Source organism: Microdochium trichocladiopsis, assembly GCF_020744255.1.
Source record: "Microdochium trichocladiopsis strain MPI-CAGE-CH-0230 chromosome Unknown B0I36scaffold_12, whole genome shotgun sequence".
In the NCBI taxonomy this organism is placed as follows: Eukaryota; Fungi; Ascomycota; class Sordariomycetes; order Xylariales; family Microdochiaceae; genus Microdochium; species Microdochium trichocladiopsis.
The window spans coordinates 1,098,976-1,114,108 of NW_025763555.1; the positions used below are offsets into that span (position 1 = coordinate 1,098,976).

General features: G+C 52.5%; 3 protein-coding genes across 3 annotated transcripts; 2 read left to right on the forward strand and 1 right to left on the reverse strand.

Annotated features, from left to right (window-relative positions):
• The first annotated feature begins 6,340 nt into the window (after positions 1 to 6,340).
• B0I36DRAFT_388958 (uncharacterized protein) lies at positions 6,341 to 7,552 on the forward strand. Its single transcript, XM_046161281.1, has 3 exons — positions 6,341 to 6,598; positions 6,695 to 6,883; positions 6,952 to 7,552. The coding sequence occupies exons 1-3, from the start codon at positions 6,550 to 6,552 to the stop codon at positions 7,524 to 7,526; spliced, it is 813 nt and encodes a 270-aa protein (XP_046005961.1). The 5' UTR covers positions 6,341 to 6,549; the 3' UTR covers positions 7,527 to 7,552.
• Positions 7,553 to 9,009: 1,457 nt separating this feature from the next.
• Positions 9,010 to 9,711, forward strand: B0I36DRAFT_211714 (uncharacterized protein; the record flags this gene model as incomplete). The annotated part of the gene is made up of 1 exon (XM_046148919.1): positions 9,010 to 9,711. A coding segment is annotated over one exon (702 nt), but the record flags the coding sequence as incomplete, so codon positions are not given.
• A 2,639-nt stretch (positions 9,712 to 12,350) lies between these two features.
• Positions 12,351 to 13,790, reverse strand: B0I36DRAFT_388959 (uncharacterized protein; the record flags this gene model as incomplete). Its single annotated transcript, XM_046161282.1, has 6 exons — positions 13,703 to 13,790; positions 13,238 to 13,614; positions 13,080 to 13,124; positions 12,853 to 13,002; positions 12,685 to 12,774; positions 12,351 to 12,623 (listed from the first exon to the last, which is right to left on the reverse strand). Exons 1-6 carry the CDS (start codon positions 13,704 to 13,706, stop codon positions 12,351 to 12,353), a joined length of 939 nt encoding a protein of 312 aa, XP_046005963.1. The 5' UTR covers positions 13,707 to 13,790.
• Positions 13,791 to 15,133: the final 1,343 nt, after the last annotated feature.

A 15,133-nucleotide genomic window follows, 5' to 3' on the forward strand; every position in this document is an offset into this window, starting at 1 on the left:
CAAGGCGTGGGACTGGCGTCTACCATCTTTATAGACAGCGGCAGCCCCTAGGATTGCTTGGCTTCGCGGCTGAAGATATGAAGGACGTGGAGGTAGGGCTCACTCGTAGGACTCGCAAGCCTTAATTATCAAACGCTTGCTAAAACGCCTCAAGATATCGATCGATGGGAGCAGCTGATTTGCATACTGAACAGGAGGTTTTGGAGAGAATGGAACATTGCATCGATGGTCCGCTAGCCCCAAGGAGATGTCACTCTTGATTCTCCTCAATAGCACCGGTCGCTTCTCTTGGAAGTGGACCAGGCCGAGGGCCGAGATAGAGGAGCCCGATTATGGTGATAGCCACAAGACATAGAAGCCATTTGATGCTGACAGGCTTATGGCTCTCTTTGATGTTGCGACGAAGAATCTTGAGACAATTTGTCATGATTGAACATCAACATCAAATTAATCGCCGACAGCCGTGTAATCCAACGAATTGACAGTGTCAACACGTCGATATTACTGTGTTGTCGAAGCTGATGACCTCAGGAAACCGCTTCCACATCTGGAGGCAGTACGGAAAGGTCCAGACAAGACCGACGAGGCGGTTTGGCTCATCATCCGCCCACTTAACAAGATAGGGAATCTCCATCTCGTCGAACAGCTTGATCAGTGCTGCAGTAGGAGTGTGGCCGCTCAACTTGTCTCGGCTGATACGAGACCTGGCGTTATAGATATCCTTTCGTGTAAAGGATGACTCGGGATTCTGCTCCAGGACGATCGCGCGTACGTCACGGGCCCGAATTCCGATCCGACGGCTTGTCGATTCGACTGTTGCCCTGATAGGTGTAGTGAGTCGTCTGTGGGAGGGATGGGCGGATGGTTTGATACTGGCCCGGTGGTTATGCTGGCTATGCTCGGAATTATCGTGGTGTCGTAGAAGCCATCTACCCTCCTCCAGTGCTTCGGCAATGACCATCCATTTACAACCACACTTTCGAGACTTCCGTTGCCGAATACCGGTACTCTCTGAGGGGCGTGGTTCTCCGAATCGATCGCATTGGAAAGAGTACCGGATCTTCCGACCCTTATATGAGTAGGCATTTCGTCGAACAATACCGAAGCCATTAGCCTTCGCGAAAGTATTCACCCACTCGAACAGGACTTCGGCTGACGGCGCTGGGTCGCCTGGGATAGGTGGGTTCGGGATCGGGTCAGGGACAGGCGACAAGGGGTGGTCGGGCGAGGGCGGCGAGGCGATAGGCGGAGAGTGCCTTTCTCGGGGAGGCGAGTATGGCGGAGATGATTCGAATGCAGTTGAACTGAGCGGCGAGTAGCCCCATATCTCGCGCCATTGGCGGACTCGTTCGTATGACCGGACGAGCTCGATGGTAAGTCTTCGATCTGTCCCAAGCACCTCGCGCACTAGCCTAAGGGCGGACTGAAACTGGGGTCTTGTTGGAGAGAATTGTTCTTGTGCTGATTGTTGTGGAGAGCAGGCAGGTGGCTGGTCGATTTCCGGGCCTGGTATAGGCATTCTTACTCGTTGCGACCGTCTTCCTCGGGTTGGGAAATCATTCGATAGGTGAATCTCATGATCGAATCGCAGCTCCCATGGTGGCTCGTTCAGCCCACGCGATCCATGGGGGCGTGGAGCGGTCGTGAAGGTCTCTGGGTACGAGGCGAAAGCATTATAGAGTGCCTCGTCGTCTCCCACGCCATAGTGTGGGCCAATGCTCGTCCCTGTGCTATTAGACGAAGGTGGTCTTGAACTCTCAGATTGGTTCTGCCGCTGTCGTTTTCGGGGACGTAATTGATAGCTTCGTAGTCGTTGGTTGCTTGCTGAGCTAGATCGAGAGTCGGGCTGGGACATAATGACGGCCTTGATCGCGACAGGAAGAGTGTCGCACGCACGGATGAGAACATGGTTAAAGGGGCAGTTGATTTGACTATGAAAGAAGGAAAGAGGGGACCAATTTCAGCACAAAGGAATGACCTGCTTTGTGATGCAGATGCCTTGGAAGATGAGGCTGTTGGATATTCCTGATACAGCCTGTGTTTGAGTGTTGGCTCAGCAGGGGGCCTAACACACCACGCCTGGAGCCCTGTGACCTTGACAAATATGGTATCTTTCACGAACAATCATTATCAGTAGGCTTGACATGCGACAAGAGGTAAATTGGTGTAGTAGCTAGCTAGTGAATAGCTTCCATATGTCTCGTCGATCGTCGTGGTGGAGAGCTAATCCCGAGGTACAAGGGGAGCGTTGGCAGAATCTAGATTGACTAACAAAAAGGGATGGACCAATCAGAGGCTGCAAAAGGTCATGCCCGTGTAAGAGTCATGCCCGGGTAGCAATTCTTCATGCCCGTGTAGTAATTGCCCAATTTTATTAGACCGTCACAGTCATGAACCATAAAAACAAAAACTCGGGAGTTTCGACGTGGCTCCGTCTTGTTTAGACAGGTCCCCCATCTTTCGTATACGAAGCAGGTTGCGATGACATGCGCGCCGATTGTTCTGATAGATGCTGCCACCAGTCCCAAGACATGGAAGTCATGCGCACTGCTCAGTATATCCAGTGTCCGGCTGGATATACGCGGCGGAATGTTCTCCGCAGTGCTATTAGAAATTATGGGGGTTACGACAGATAGTTATCAACATTCCATAAGGGACGAACATGAGATGTCCATTGTAGAATCCGTCAAGGGCTCCCCGGCTCGTATGAACGATGCTATTTACATCGATTGCATGTTTGGATTTCTATAGCTATCCATTTTGAGCTGGACCTCGTGATCGAATCTCGTTCGGGTCTTAATGAGGAGATGGCGTCCCACCTCACCGGACCCACAGTGGAGTCACGATACTTCTGCACGCCATTTCCCCGTGAGCTTAAATCGACGTCCCGCTTCGAGGCTGAACCAGAGTCGTTCTCGAAAGCTATAGCCCACTAATTCTGGCTTGTAGTACGATCGGAAAATGGAATTGCATCATACAGGTCCGCTATCGTGTGTCTTCTCTTCATCTACACACGGCCAAAATTACTCTCATCGACAGCGAGCACTCAGCAGATGAGAGCGGAGCTATGCTACAGACAGGGGGATCATCATTCATTATCGGGCGTTGAGAGGCGAAGGAACGGCCGTCCTCGTATCAGGCACGCGGAGAGCAGATGTTGCAGACGCTCGCGTGATCGAATCTCCGGCTTCGACGCATGCGTTACAAATATTACTTTTGTATTTGGTCTGCATTGACGAAGTGACGCAGCCTCGGGAGTTGCTACGACAGATCTCACCTCAGCTTAAAGAGTGCTCTCTTTACCCGTTGACCAATTGTTGATCTATGGAATTCTTCTAATAGTGTTCCAATCTCCAATGTTCCCCCACGGGTAATTTGCCCTTATATTTACAAAAGCGCCCTACTCTCACACTATAACGACACCAAAACCGACTGTAGTAGCGATCTGCTTCGTCCAGTCGCCCTGACACCTTTTCTCTATTAGTAGCATAGAAAAGGTTGATCTGGCAAAAGACTTCATAGACCGTTGCTTTGCGAGGAAGCTCAATAACAGCTTCACCGTTAATTTTGCCCTCGCCATCGAGCTTATTTACATATATTTTTGCTCCATTCTCGAACAAAACAGCATTCGGGCTGACCAGAAACGTCCCATAATCGTTGGAGACCTTCGCGTCCCACGGGTAATTCCCATTACTCCAGGTCCACTGCATATCAAGTAGCTTGGAGGGTTTGTAGACTACTCGGGTATCGATATGTTTAAAAAGGTCGTATACATAGTCGGCGGGATCGAAGCTTTTGTTAGTAGCGGATTGATCTATAACTTTCATCCACATTTGACACCGAGAAAACAGTAGGGGATCCCTTGAAGACATGAAGTCTTGTTGGCTTATATAGGCGATAAGACAGACTAAAAACAGCTGATATGTCCATCCATCCCGTTGGTATTTGCCGATGAATTGAGCATGTAGTCTTGACATGTCCCAACTATCGACCGCTTTCGCCAAGTCTAATCCCGGTTTCCAAAACCATTTAATTTCGGACTTTTTTGGCCTTTGTAGATCCTTGGACATTCTGGTCCTTCTAAGTTTCGTAATATTAGTGGTGAGAATTTGTATTCCCGCATGTCGATCTTTTTGTTGCTGATTTTCTATCTGTATAAGTTCTTTCTCGAAATCGCCTTCTACTTCAATAAAGTTGTTCTGCACAACGGCATCATAATATCGCTGGAATTTCGATACTTTGGCTTCACGTGCTACCCACTGGTTTCGCCGCTGCAGCCAACTCCATTGCGTATTCCTCTTTCTCGCATAATCAGGACACCGGGACTGGATGACCCATCTGTCTATTGCCATGGAGATTGTGTACCATGTCACCAGATTCTCGTCTCCGACGTGTTCGATATTGCAGAACATGTACCTAACGATAAGCAAGAACGTTGAAGCCATCCTACTATATGGTATGTCCGTTTCGCGGTCCTCTGGGCCCTTGCCCAGCTCCAGTTTCCTCCAGTGGTTTACCAAGGTTCTCAGGCGCTTCCGAAGCACTGGATGGCTAAGTGCCTTTGCCTCTATTGTGATAGGTCCCAGCCGAGGTAATACGGCATGATCTTGCGGCCAGTCATGGTTACACCACTCTGCGATTGCGTTACTAGCAGCGTCGCGCATCGTGCAAATAGGATGTTTTGTGACTACGAGTGCATACTTTAATACTTTGTTCTGAGAGGATGAATTTATGCTCTATCATGCCATCAGGTCACGAGAATTCACGCAATACTGAGCAACTTGAAAGAATATAATTTATACAGTTTCAAAGTACAGTACTGTAGTGGCCTCCCCTCTCAAGGATAACTTACACCGACCGACTGTAATGATGTGATCTGTATAAGCTATCACGAGGGGTCTTGCGTAAGGCGTATGGACAAGACCACGAGCATTGCCTGACGTTAGAGCAAGCCTGACAGTGAACATGAAAAAGACTTAATCCAGCAGGACACTAGATCATTGAAGCTTTTCATTGTGTGATCTCATAGCTGCCAGAGACGCAACTGCTTTTACTAGATAATGGACTGCATGTCTTCCAGGAAAAACTGCCCGTCTGGCCAGACGATAATGCGGCCGTCAACTGGTTCGTGCACTGTAGGTCGCCTGCATGCACTTGGCCACCTGCGCCCTCCACTACTCTAACCTTCTGAATGCATCATCACTTCACCTACGACTATTTGATCCCATGCGACAGCGCATCAGATGACCTACATATGCACTCACTATAGTACGGCAACAGTATCGTGTGCATTAGCCCCAATATGTACTACTTATCACAGTTAAGAGGCGAAGGCCGGTCATCGACGACGCTGTATACTACCGACCTCCCTTCGCCACGAGAACACTCAATCGAACGAATTATAACCACTCAGGATAATATCCGCACGGCATTTACATTGAATTTGCTGTTGTCAAATGGGTTAATACAGGAGAACAGACATTGGAGGACCTTAAGAATTTCCTGAAGCGAGGAAGCCAAGCGGAAAGGGACAAGGATAGTTATATAGTTGAGCCCATAGAAGCTAGTCGTGAAGAAGACGTTCTCGCAGTAGCTAAAGCCATTTTAGGTCTGTAGCTCCAGTCGTCTTCCACCGGATGATGGGCGCGAGCACAGCTAGTAACATGTGTGTATACTGCGTTGTGGTCAATGGACTCAGGCGGGATAACCCTAGTACACCACGTAGATGACGAATCAGCGCCATCCATCTAATTTTGGGAGGACAATACTTCGAATATCGCTACCCGAAGCCGCTCGTCTCTGGCCGCAAGCTGTGCGGCCCTCTGCTTCCCTCAAGCGCAGCGCATTCCGCCTCTAGGACCTCATCCATAAGGCTAGGCCAGTTTGCGGCCACTACGACAGGGCTGGACACAGGAACAGAGGCCAAGTTCCTGACTTGAAGGTCGAACTGACGAGGAACGTGCAGAGAGGCAAGCATGAAGACAGGGTGTAAGATAAGCACCGTGAATGAAGGCTCAATGGGCGCGAGCCCCTTCAAGAGGCATCCACCCATCTGCTCGAACAGTTTCTGGTCGTCAACCTTGTAAAGCAGCTTCTCCCTTCCCAGGTGATAGGTCCTGGCGTAAGCATGAGAGGGACAATGAGCTCACTCAAGAAATATGGAACATCATGCGTGACATGAAGGTCTAGAGGTTCAAGCGCACACGCGTTGAACCCTATGCGGCAGAGGCAAGAAAGGCACTAACCCCGGACAATCCCGTTGAAGTTGCGGGGCCAAGGTTTTGAACGCGACCGTGGCGCGCGCGGCACCTAATGCGCGTCCCGCTCCGCAGTCCTTCAAGACAGGCTAACGGCCTGCACATCAATCGCTGTGGAGTGATTCCCTCGTCCTGCGGTCGCTAGCCAAACCGACCATCTACCCTTCAGCCTGACTGCGCCCCTTCCCTCAGCCGGCCGTACTATATCTCTTCCCTCGCGGCGCCTTCAGCCAAAACTTGGTCCCATCGCTATCGGCTCCAATCTCAGAGAGCCTCTGGCCCCGCTCCCCAGATGAAGGCGACCCAGGACACGGGCACGCGTAAGCGGAAGGCCCCTTCAGGTACGGATCACGGGGTGACACTCTGACCTCTGTCGCCCGTCAGCCGATCGCGCGTAGCGGCTCTCAAGACGACTGTCTTCTAACCATAGCTGCCAGGTCTCGACGACACGGCGCACCTACCACGACAATCCGCCAAGCTGCACCGACTTCCACCATCTTCTGGGCAGGTCTTAACATGTCGCCCTACCGAGATTGGTGAATTAGACACTACGAGCCCGGAGCAAAAGGACCACGACCAAAGCTCAGCCAAAACTGTACCCCTAGCCGATATGGATAAGGTTGACCGTAAATACGCCCTGCATCCGTCTTTCGCCCCGAATAAGCTCGTTCTAACCGTAGCTGTGTAACTACAGATCTTTTCGAACCTCGCTTTCCGGATTGCGGGATACCAAGCCCGAACGATCCACACTCGCAGCAGAACAAGACGCAAGTAGAGGCACCAACTGAACCGGAGGAGGCTCAGGATGAAGCTATTAGGAAAGAGGAGGAAGGCGAAATCAGAGAAGTCCACGCATTATTGAACCACAAGTTGCTGGGCAATAAGAGCGTGGATCTTCTGGTGCACTGGGAGGGCGAATCCGTAGAGGTTGCAACCTGGGTGCCTGAGGCAGAGATTCAGCCAGGCGCCAGCGAGCTCCTCTTCGACTACTGGGAAAAGGTCGGAGGCCGGGATCAAGTCCTGTTCAAGAACGAGGAAGCAGAGTACCACATTTTCAAGATCCTCAAACACACGGGGAAGGCCCGCGGCGGCTTCAAGCTGGAGTGCCAGTGGGTCGGCTACCCCGCCTCCAAGGGCCACACGAGCTGGGAGACCGAAGCCAAGCTGAGGGACATTGCGCCCGAGCTGTTGGAATCGTATTGGAAGAGGAATTTGGTGGTGCTTAAGAAAAATAAGGCTCGTGAGAATCGCTCAGATGCCAGAGAGTAGTTGCCAAAGATTATGTTTGAGCTGCTATCGGTGTTTGCCGTTGAGAGCCAGCCAGGCTCGTGATCCTTACTGAAATCAACCCTAAACCTCACTGCTAAACCTGTGAATAAGGTCTAAAAGTGGTGAATCAAAAACGACTTTCGAGAAAGGTACTAGCTGAGCTAGGGTTATGGCCAGCTGGGCTGTGTCCCCGGCTCGCTCATTGCCGGCGAGGTCTTCTCTCACACGTACACCATGTTCTGCGCCTGCATATGGGTCAACCTAGGCAACTTCCTCTACTGCGGCGCCTCGCTCCGCAGTCCTGAGCTGCTCTACGTTGGTCGCTTCTTCATCGGCCTTGGTACTTTAGTAGTATAGGGTGAGCGCTGTAACACCGTGGAGTTATGGAGTCGGGGCAAAGGCTTCCACGAGATTGGTTGTTCCAGATCTTTCGGCTGTAGGCAGGCACAAACGCCAAGACTAGGACAGCTGAGCAGTGCACAAGGAGTGCTACACAGCGCAACAAGGAACTAACAGCACTCCGTAAAGGATAAAGGAGTACATGACCCAGATAGTTCCCCTTGACAGACAGATGTTATCTTCATACTTGAGTCACCGAAAATTAGAGAGTGGTATCTCCTCCTAGAGACACAACACCACCAGACTGAGTGGATCGTCCGAGCTTAACCTACTTCGCAGAACAGCAACCCCGAAGCCCGACTAGACGGCTGACACCGGAGGTCGGGAGCGTGACCGGACAGTACTATATTCCGGGCTGAAATCGGGGGCCAAAGAGACTGTGATCGCACAAGTAAGACGAGCGAGCAGGATGAAGAAGAATGTAGAGGCGGAAGAAGATATGAATATGGATAGATGTGCGAGCTAGTGACAAACGCAAAATTACTAGCTGTGAGCTACCGGGGCATCAGTTACACCTTTGCGCTTCCGAACCCCACATACTTTCTCTAAGGTCTTTCCCGTCACTCGCCTGCATATAGCCAACAGCAAAGCTCCCCTGTGCGCCTGTTGTTCCAGCTCTGTTATCGCCGCATGCCTCCCGAATGAAATCGAAGGATTTATCAATTTCAGATTCTGTAAGCATGAGCTTATCTAAGCCTTCGTTCACCATGAAGACGATGATGTCCCCGCTCGGGATAGTCACCGAATCTCCCAGTCCCAATTCATAAGTAACAAGCAGTTTTTTAAAGTCGTCGGTGGCGGTTTTCACGGCTGCCTCGTTGAGATTCCGATCACAGCCACAACGAGTATTAATCCAAGCGACCCTCCTTCCCAGAGTGTGGGCAGCCGACGTAGAAAAGACAGTTGCGGCACTATCAGTCTCTTCGCTTGGAAGATGGACCCCAATGGCGGTTATACCGCGAGGTAAGGAAGTCGAAACCCGCTCTGGCGTGAGGAAGGATAATGCAGTAGTAACAAAGAAGAAATATAATAGCGTAGCAAAGGACATATTTTTAGGGTATATCATACTAGCTTGAGAGTCCTATTTATATATCTGGAAGACGTTTTATATTACGTATATTGTCAACCAAAGTGTCCACCTCACATGTACGGCTGCCCAACCGTAGTCGGATGGTGGGATAAGTCCGGTTCGTCAGCCGACTCTCAGCCTGTCAAGAACGCCTATGAGTTCTTCGCCCTCGTCCGATCCATCTGGGATCGCAGCGGATCTTGTCATATGTTCAAGTCACGCCTGGCGAAACTTTTGACCTCGGCTCCTCTGTGTACGACAGCAATTCCCGTCACCAAGGTTGTGGGCTTTGGTCTTGGTGACTTCAGCACGACGGCGTCCGAGAAATGGCTCAAGGAGAACATGGACTACATGGAAGAAATCGAGCAGGATCTGGACTATCCCGAGAGAACGCCCGAGTTGGAGGTCAAGGGCCTATGCACACACCACGCAATGGCTCTCACGATGGCCAGTGTTGTCGAAACAATCCAGAAGAAACAACACGGAGCGCAACGCGGTCGTCACATCAAGCTCCTGACCCAAGAGCCCGCCTATACACCGGCGATGGAGACGATGCTCAAAGAGATTGGCAACTTCGATATTGTGGGCAAGTACGGCGCAAGTGGTTTCGCAGAGCTGGACGACAACTGCATCGTGTTTGCACCATTTGTCAATGCACCAGTAAAGCAGATCATGGCAGACCTTTCGCGCCCTGCTATCATCATCTGCAACCAGATCGAGGGGTCAATTTACGACGATGCAAGGTATGTAATATCGCATCCCAATCTCTTACTGGCCCGAGCTAATCCACGACGCGCCCCAGAACTCCACGATCTTCGAACCCGGAATCACCTCGAACTCGACGAATGTGGCTGGACTATGATTGCCAGCGATTCCCCATATCGGCAGACCTTGGCCCCTTGGCTGGCCACGTTCGCAGCCTGTACATTTACAGCAGACGCAAGTGATGCTCAACCGGCACAGGCTGCACAGCATCGGGGATTGCTGCCTCGAGTTTGAAGATGCAAAGTCGTCACGGTAGAGAGATGTGAGAGACCCTTCCTTTGCTTCAGATTGTTCCGTTTGCTTTGTGGGAAGCCGCAGTATGACCATGTCTACTTGATGCGTATTGGTGCTTGAAAGATGGCCGATAATCTCGGAATATCGTTAGCCCATGCATCTAGATGCTATGAGAATGCCCAGAATGAAATGAGATCAGCCACTTCAGTGAACTTTCTACCAGGCTTTCAGTCGAGTGTGAGTGGAACGAGGGACCTGTGCGGTGCACACATGAATTGCCCGTGATGCGCCTTGCTGGCGCGAAGCTGGCACGGCCACGCCCCAAGGAGTCACACGGCAGCCTGCGCGTGATTGGCGAGTTCCAGAGCAATCAATTCTCTTTGTCAGAACCCCTGCGCCGGAATTTCGTTCGACCTCATGTCAAGTTCTTTGTCCACTTTCTATGCTCGCTCAGCAAACAGGGAGCCCATGACAAAGCCAGAGCAGTGGTTCAATTATACTAGATTCAGCGACACATAAGATTGAGCTTTATTTCCCCAGCACATTCTTTCGTTCCCAGAGTTTCATACACGCTACACTTCGTTTCTTCCGGCCAGAACAACATCATATACGAAGTGCCGTGTGATCATCGTTGTTGCGAATTTAGGCCTCACAAGTCCAAGGCATACTCCGAAGAATTCTCTCTGGCCCAAATACTCGCAAGATTCAGCATAAAAGCCAACGACAATGTCGAACCCCTCAAGCAGAACTGGAGAGTCATCTTCAACCCCTCCAGAATACTGACGACAACACGACAACCTTCGCAACCTCTACTACCAGACGACACCCAAGTCATGGACGTCAGCAAGGCCGGCGCGGGTTCCGCGTTCTGGTGGATCACCGCCAACGGTCAACTGCACGACGCCACAGCGGACGTCTATTCGTTCAACCTCGTCGGCAAGCGGTCCAAAAAGTTTCTAATCAAATACATGCACAACAGCGCGAGCGTCTTTGGCGGCACGGAGGCGGACGACGTCACGGAGGAGCACGCCGTCCTGGAGGGCGAAACACTGACGGTGACGGACACGGACGTCCTCCAGCCGCGCGACATCATGATCGCGTACGATGCGGACCTGCTCGCGCAGGATGCGCCCCTGCACCGTGCGGTCAATACCGTGTTCAAGGAGTGCGGCGAGGATATCCGCTGGATCACGAACGACTCCGAGTGCGTCATCCGCCGTGTCGAGGTCAAGTGCGGTCCTGTTAAGGGCGCTAGGGACAGGTTCCCAGGTGAGCAAGACACACAGCTATACTCATGACTAGGTAATATGCTGACAGCAAGACTTCAGCTCACATCGGCTTCGCCTTCGGACCCCGTGAGGGCGTCACAAAGCTCTTCAAGGCTACACACAGCGCCATGGCTCTCTTCAAGGCACACCCTGGTCTGCAATCGATCCAGAACACCGAGCACCTGGTCGCTAAGAACGGCTCGAACCTCGGGCGTATGCCCGAGATGTTCGCCGACCAGATCCGGATGGGCGCGCATCCCAACACCATCCACCCGGTGATCATCGTCGCCATCCCGACCGAGAACGCCAACAAGGTCGCTCTGGTCAAGGAGTACTTCCACAGACGCCTGCCCGTCAAGTCGGCAGTGCACTTCGAGATCGTCCCGTCCATCTCTGGCGTCGGCGAGCAGCCGTACGACGAGGCCGGGCCTAGGGGCGCCTGGAACCGCATGCGCAACGCCATGTGTCACGTCGCGTTTAGCCCGGAGCTCCGGGACCTGTGGGAGTCCCGCAACGCGACCGACGTGTACATCGCGACCATTGAGAACTTCATCCAGACCAAGGATATCGCCCGCCCTGCGGACTTTGGCGTCATCCTGTCGAACCTGAAAAAGAAGACGTACTCGGGCTGCCTGACCGCAGGCATCACCGTCGCCCCGGAGTACGTCGCTGCCGCGAGGCAGTACGGCGTCGACGGCACGGCGGGCACCCACGGCAGGGTGACTGTCGGCACAGTCGTCGCCGCGCGGTTCCCGGGCGTCGACAAGGCCAACTGGCACGAGGTCGTGGCTGGCGAGTCCCGGTACGAGCTGCTGCGGAAGGCGATTAACTCTCTGCCTCTGCCTTGAGTACGAACACGCCAGGAATAAGCCCGGCTTTTAAGGGTTCGGGAAAGATATCATGAGCCCTTTTTGCTGGAGGGAATCTGGCGTTGCTAGCAAACCATGATTGCTCGATGTTGTTGGTTTTGATGGAAGCGACAAAGTATGGCTGGTCATTGTTTCAGGCACGAGCATCTGGGTCATTACTGGCTCTATCACGTATGGGAGGCATTTTGATTTTAGCAAGAAACAGTCATACAACTCTGATTTAATGCAACAGTATGATAAAAATGTCTAACTCGCGCAAGTATCTTCTGACTGTGCCATTCACAGCCGTCTTGGCCGCTTCCTTGTCACGCTTGTACTTCTCCATGCGCGCATGCATGTTTATCCACAGCTTCTTGGGCTTGTTGAATGCGAACATCGTGTATATAGGTGCAAGGAGCGTGGCTGGTATCACCACGGCCCAGTATATCCAGAACTTGTCGGACATGGCCCAGCCGGAGTCCTGGAACTCGAAGAAGCTTGTGCTGAAGATTGCCTGCGCGGTTCCTGTCAGAGAGGGAGCGAGTAATGGAAGGGGAGGACGAATCGAGGCCTACCGAGACAAAGGTTGACGGCAGAAAGAACATGGACAAGACGGCGATGGACTTGACTACGGTGTTGTCGGACTGCGCGATTTGGTTGAAAGCCTGGAGTGATCAAGGTCAGCTTTTGGACAAGTATCAAGACTGGCGGTTGAATGCGGAGGCAGATCTTGTCAGACTCACAAGCGTGATCTCCTTGTCGAGTCTCTTGTCGTTGGACACGGAGCGCAACTTCATCGACTTGACCGTCTCTAGCTGGAAGCGCCCATACTCCTGCGCCTGCATGGTGTACTCGGGATCGAGATTCAACCCAAAGTTCTGGTGCAGCGACGACTGGTATTCGAGCAGCGAGTTGATGGTGTTTGTGGTGACCTCGAACACTTCGAGACGTGTATCCCGTGCCGCCCGACCTCGTGCATGACCTCGAAGCGCTTCCTGACGCTGATATGACCCCTCTACTAGTGCAGTGTTTGCGGATTAGCGTTGATCTACATCGTTGATCAATGAGAAGTAGAACGGTGGTTCCTCCTCGGCCGGTTCAATGCCGATGGGTCGTGCAAGAACTGACCTGCTCGATCTCGCGGACCCGGTCCCTGACCCGCCACACAGCAATGTCCGAGAGCATGATGGTTTTGTCCAGCAGGACCCCGTGCAGCGCCAGCGGATCCGCAAATCTAGCCGCTTCTCCCGGCCGGTCTTGCTGCCGCTCCTCCAGCAGCTCTTTGATACGCTTCGGCATCTCGTCGGGCGTGTCGACGCACAAGATGCGGAGCGTGCTGTCATCGTTCCCTGTGCTGTCACGCCCGTTCTTCCAGCTGGTGAAGAAGCCCATCTCGTGCCAGACGTAGTCTTTAGCTATGTCCTTGACATACTCCGGGTCGGCTGCTCGTGTGCCGCCACCGTCGACTTTGCGCAACATCTTGATAAAGATGCGGAACCAGGTATCTGGACATTGGAAGTTTTGTGTTAGCTTGAAGTAGTGAGGCGACACCGGAGCAGAGGGAAACCACGCCTTCAAGATAGTATCACTTACACATGCTTCGTTAACAGGAAGTAAGTTACAGAATGTCACCCCAAAGACCATATCACGCTGTACTAATAATACCCTAGGTTACTATTCGACACGGCGCCAGAGAAGGATTGGCGTTAGTCGTCGCGGGACAAAACATTAGCGGCTGGACAGCTCTGAGTATGGATGTGTGACGACCAACAGGACAGGGTCGAGTGTTTGGGCTGCAGGCAGCACAAACAGGAAGGTCGCACGATCGGGCCAGGGACAAGGGCATGTCATGCGACAAACGCTAACATAAGGAACAGGCGATGAGCAGCAGGATCATGGCACTGCGCCAGCAGAGGAGGATTTCAAGGAGTGAGTTCTGCAGAAGTATATGATGGCCAAGAAATCGAGGGATCACGCAAGAGCTGGAGGAGGCCGAGTGGGCGCTGCTTCTTCGGATGCCGAGCCTTAGTTGGATCCCGAAGGTTTGCCGGATCAGAGCTGGAGTAAGACAAGGGTTGGACTGCGAACCCAGTTCCCTTTGCCTAAGGTTCTCTGTCGCTGCAGGCCCTCGGGGTGCTTGGCTGACCTCTGTACACTTGTGGAGACCGCCCGTCACGGATGAACGGACTCCACAACATCCTGTGGGCCTTTGGGCAGCAAACGCATAAGAGAGGCGAGAGGTCGGGCGCGTCTGTTGTCTTGACCTGCCAGTACAAGAGGGTGAGTGGCCCGGTAGAAGTGAATCCGTATCAGGTGCTACTGTGGTGAAAGGAGGTGATGGAATCTTGTGGTAGTCACGATGTTTCCGGCACAACTAAGGAGACGATCCCTGCCCGTGCGGACTTGCAGATCTGAGGACGCAGGATGCGGAGGCATGAACTGACTGTGGCATTATATCAGACACGTCGTAAAGCAACGCACAGTCGTTCAGCCGTACAGCGATGTCTGATGCCTTGTGGCAGTCAATGCGCGGCGTCATAAAGCGAAGGTCTATTCTCACGAGTTGCGCACAGCAAAGCACAATGGTCGTCCATTGGCAATAACCCTGTGTGTTCGCCGTACGGGGCACTGTGGACTTCTCCAGGTACAGACTAATTGGAGGCGCGTTGCGTGGCAGCCTGTGACCTGCACTGTGTTGCTGGCTCGGGTCTGAGCTCCGAGTCTGCCGCAAGGCACAGGCTGCGCTGCACTTTCACGAGACAGTTCTTGGCCCGTGTTGACGCGATCCATTAAGACGTCCTGAAACGCAGTCAGATCGCCAAAACTGCCTGGTTGATTTTGATCAGAATCAATAGTAGGGCCATGCGTTCAGCCACTGCCTCTCTGACCCTGTGGGAAGCAACCGACTGCCCGAACCATTGGTTAATTCGTACTGAGAGCACCACTGCAGCGATTCTTGATGGCGCAGCTACTTCCGCAGTTGCTGCATCGCCTGAGCAGTGTGCGCGACAATCGCAACCAGTG

What these genes read in the sequence shown, in the direction of transcription:
- B0I36DRAFT_388958 (XM_046161281.1), top strand. Translation starts at nt 6,550, where the DNA reads ATGAAGGCGACCCAGGACACGGGCACGCGTAAGCGGAAGGCCCCTTCA. An exon ending in TAAGCGGAAGGCCCCTTCAG is followed by an intron (nt 6,599 to 6,694) that starts GTACGGATCACG and finishes CATAGCTGCCAG; the next exon opens with GTCTCGACGACACGGCGCAC. An exon ending in CGATATGGATAAGGTTGACC is followed by an intron (nt 6,884 to 6,951) that starts GTAAATACGCCC and finishes GTGTAACTACAG; the next exon opens with ATCTTTTCGAACCTCGCTTT.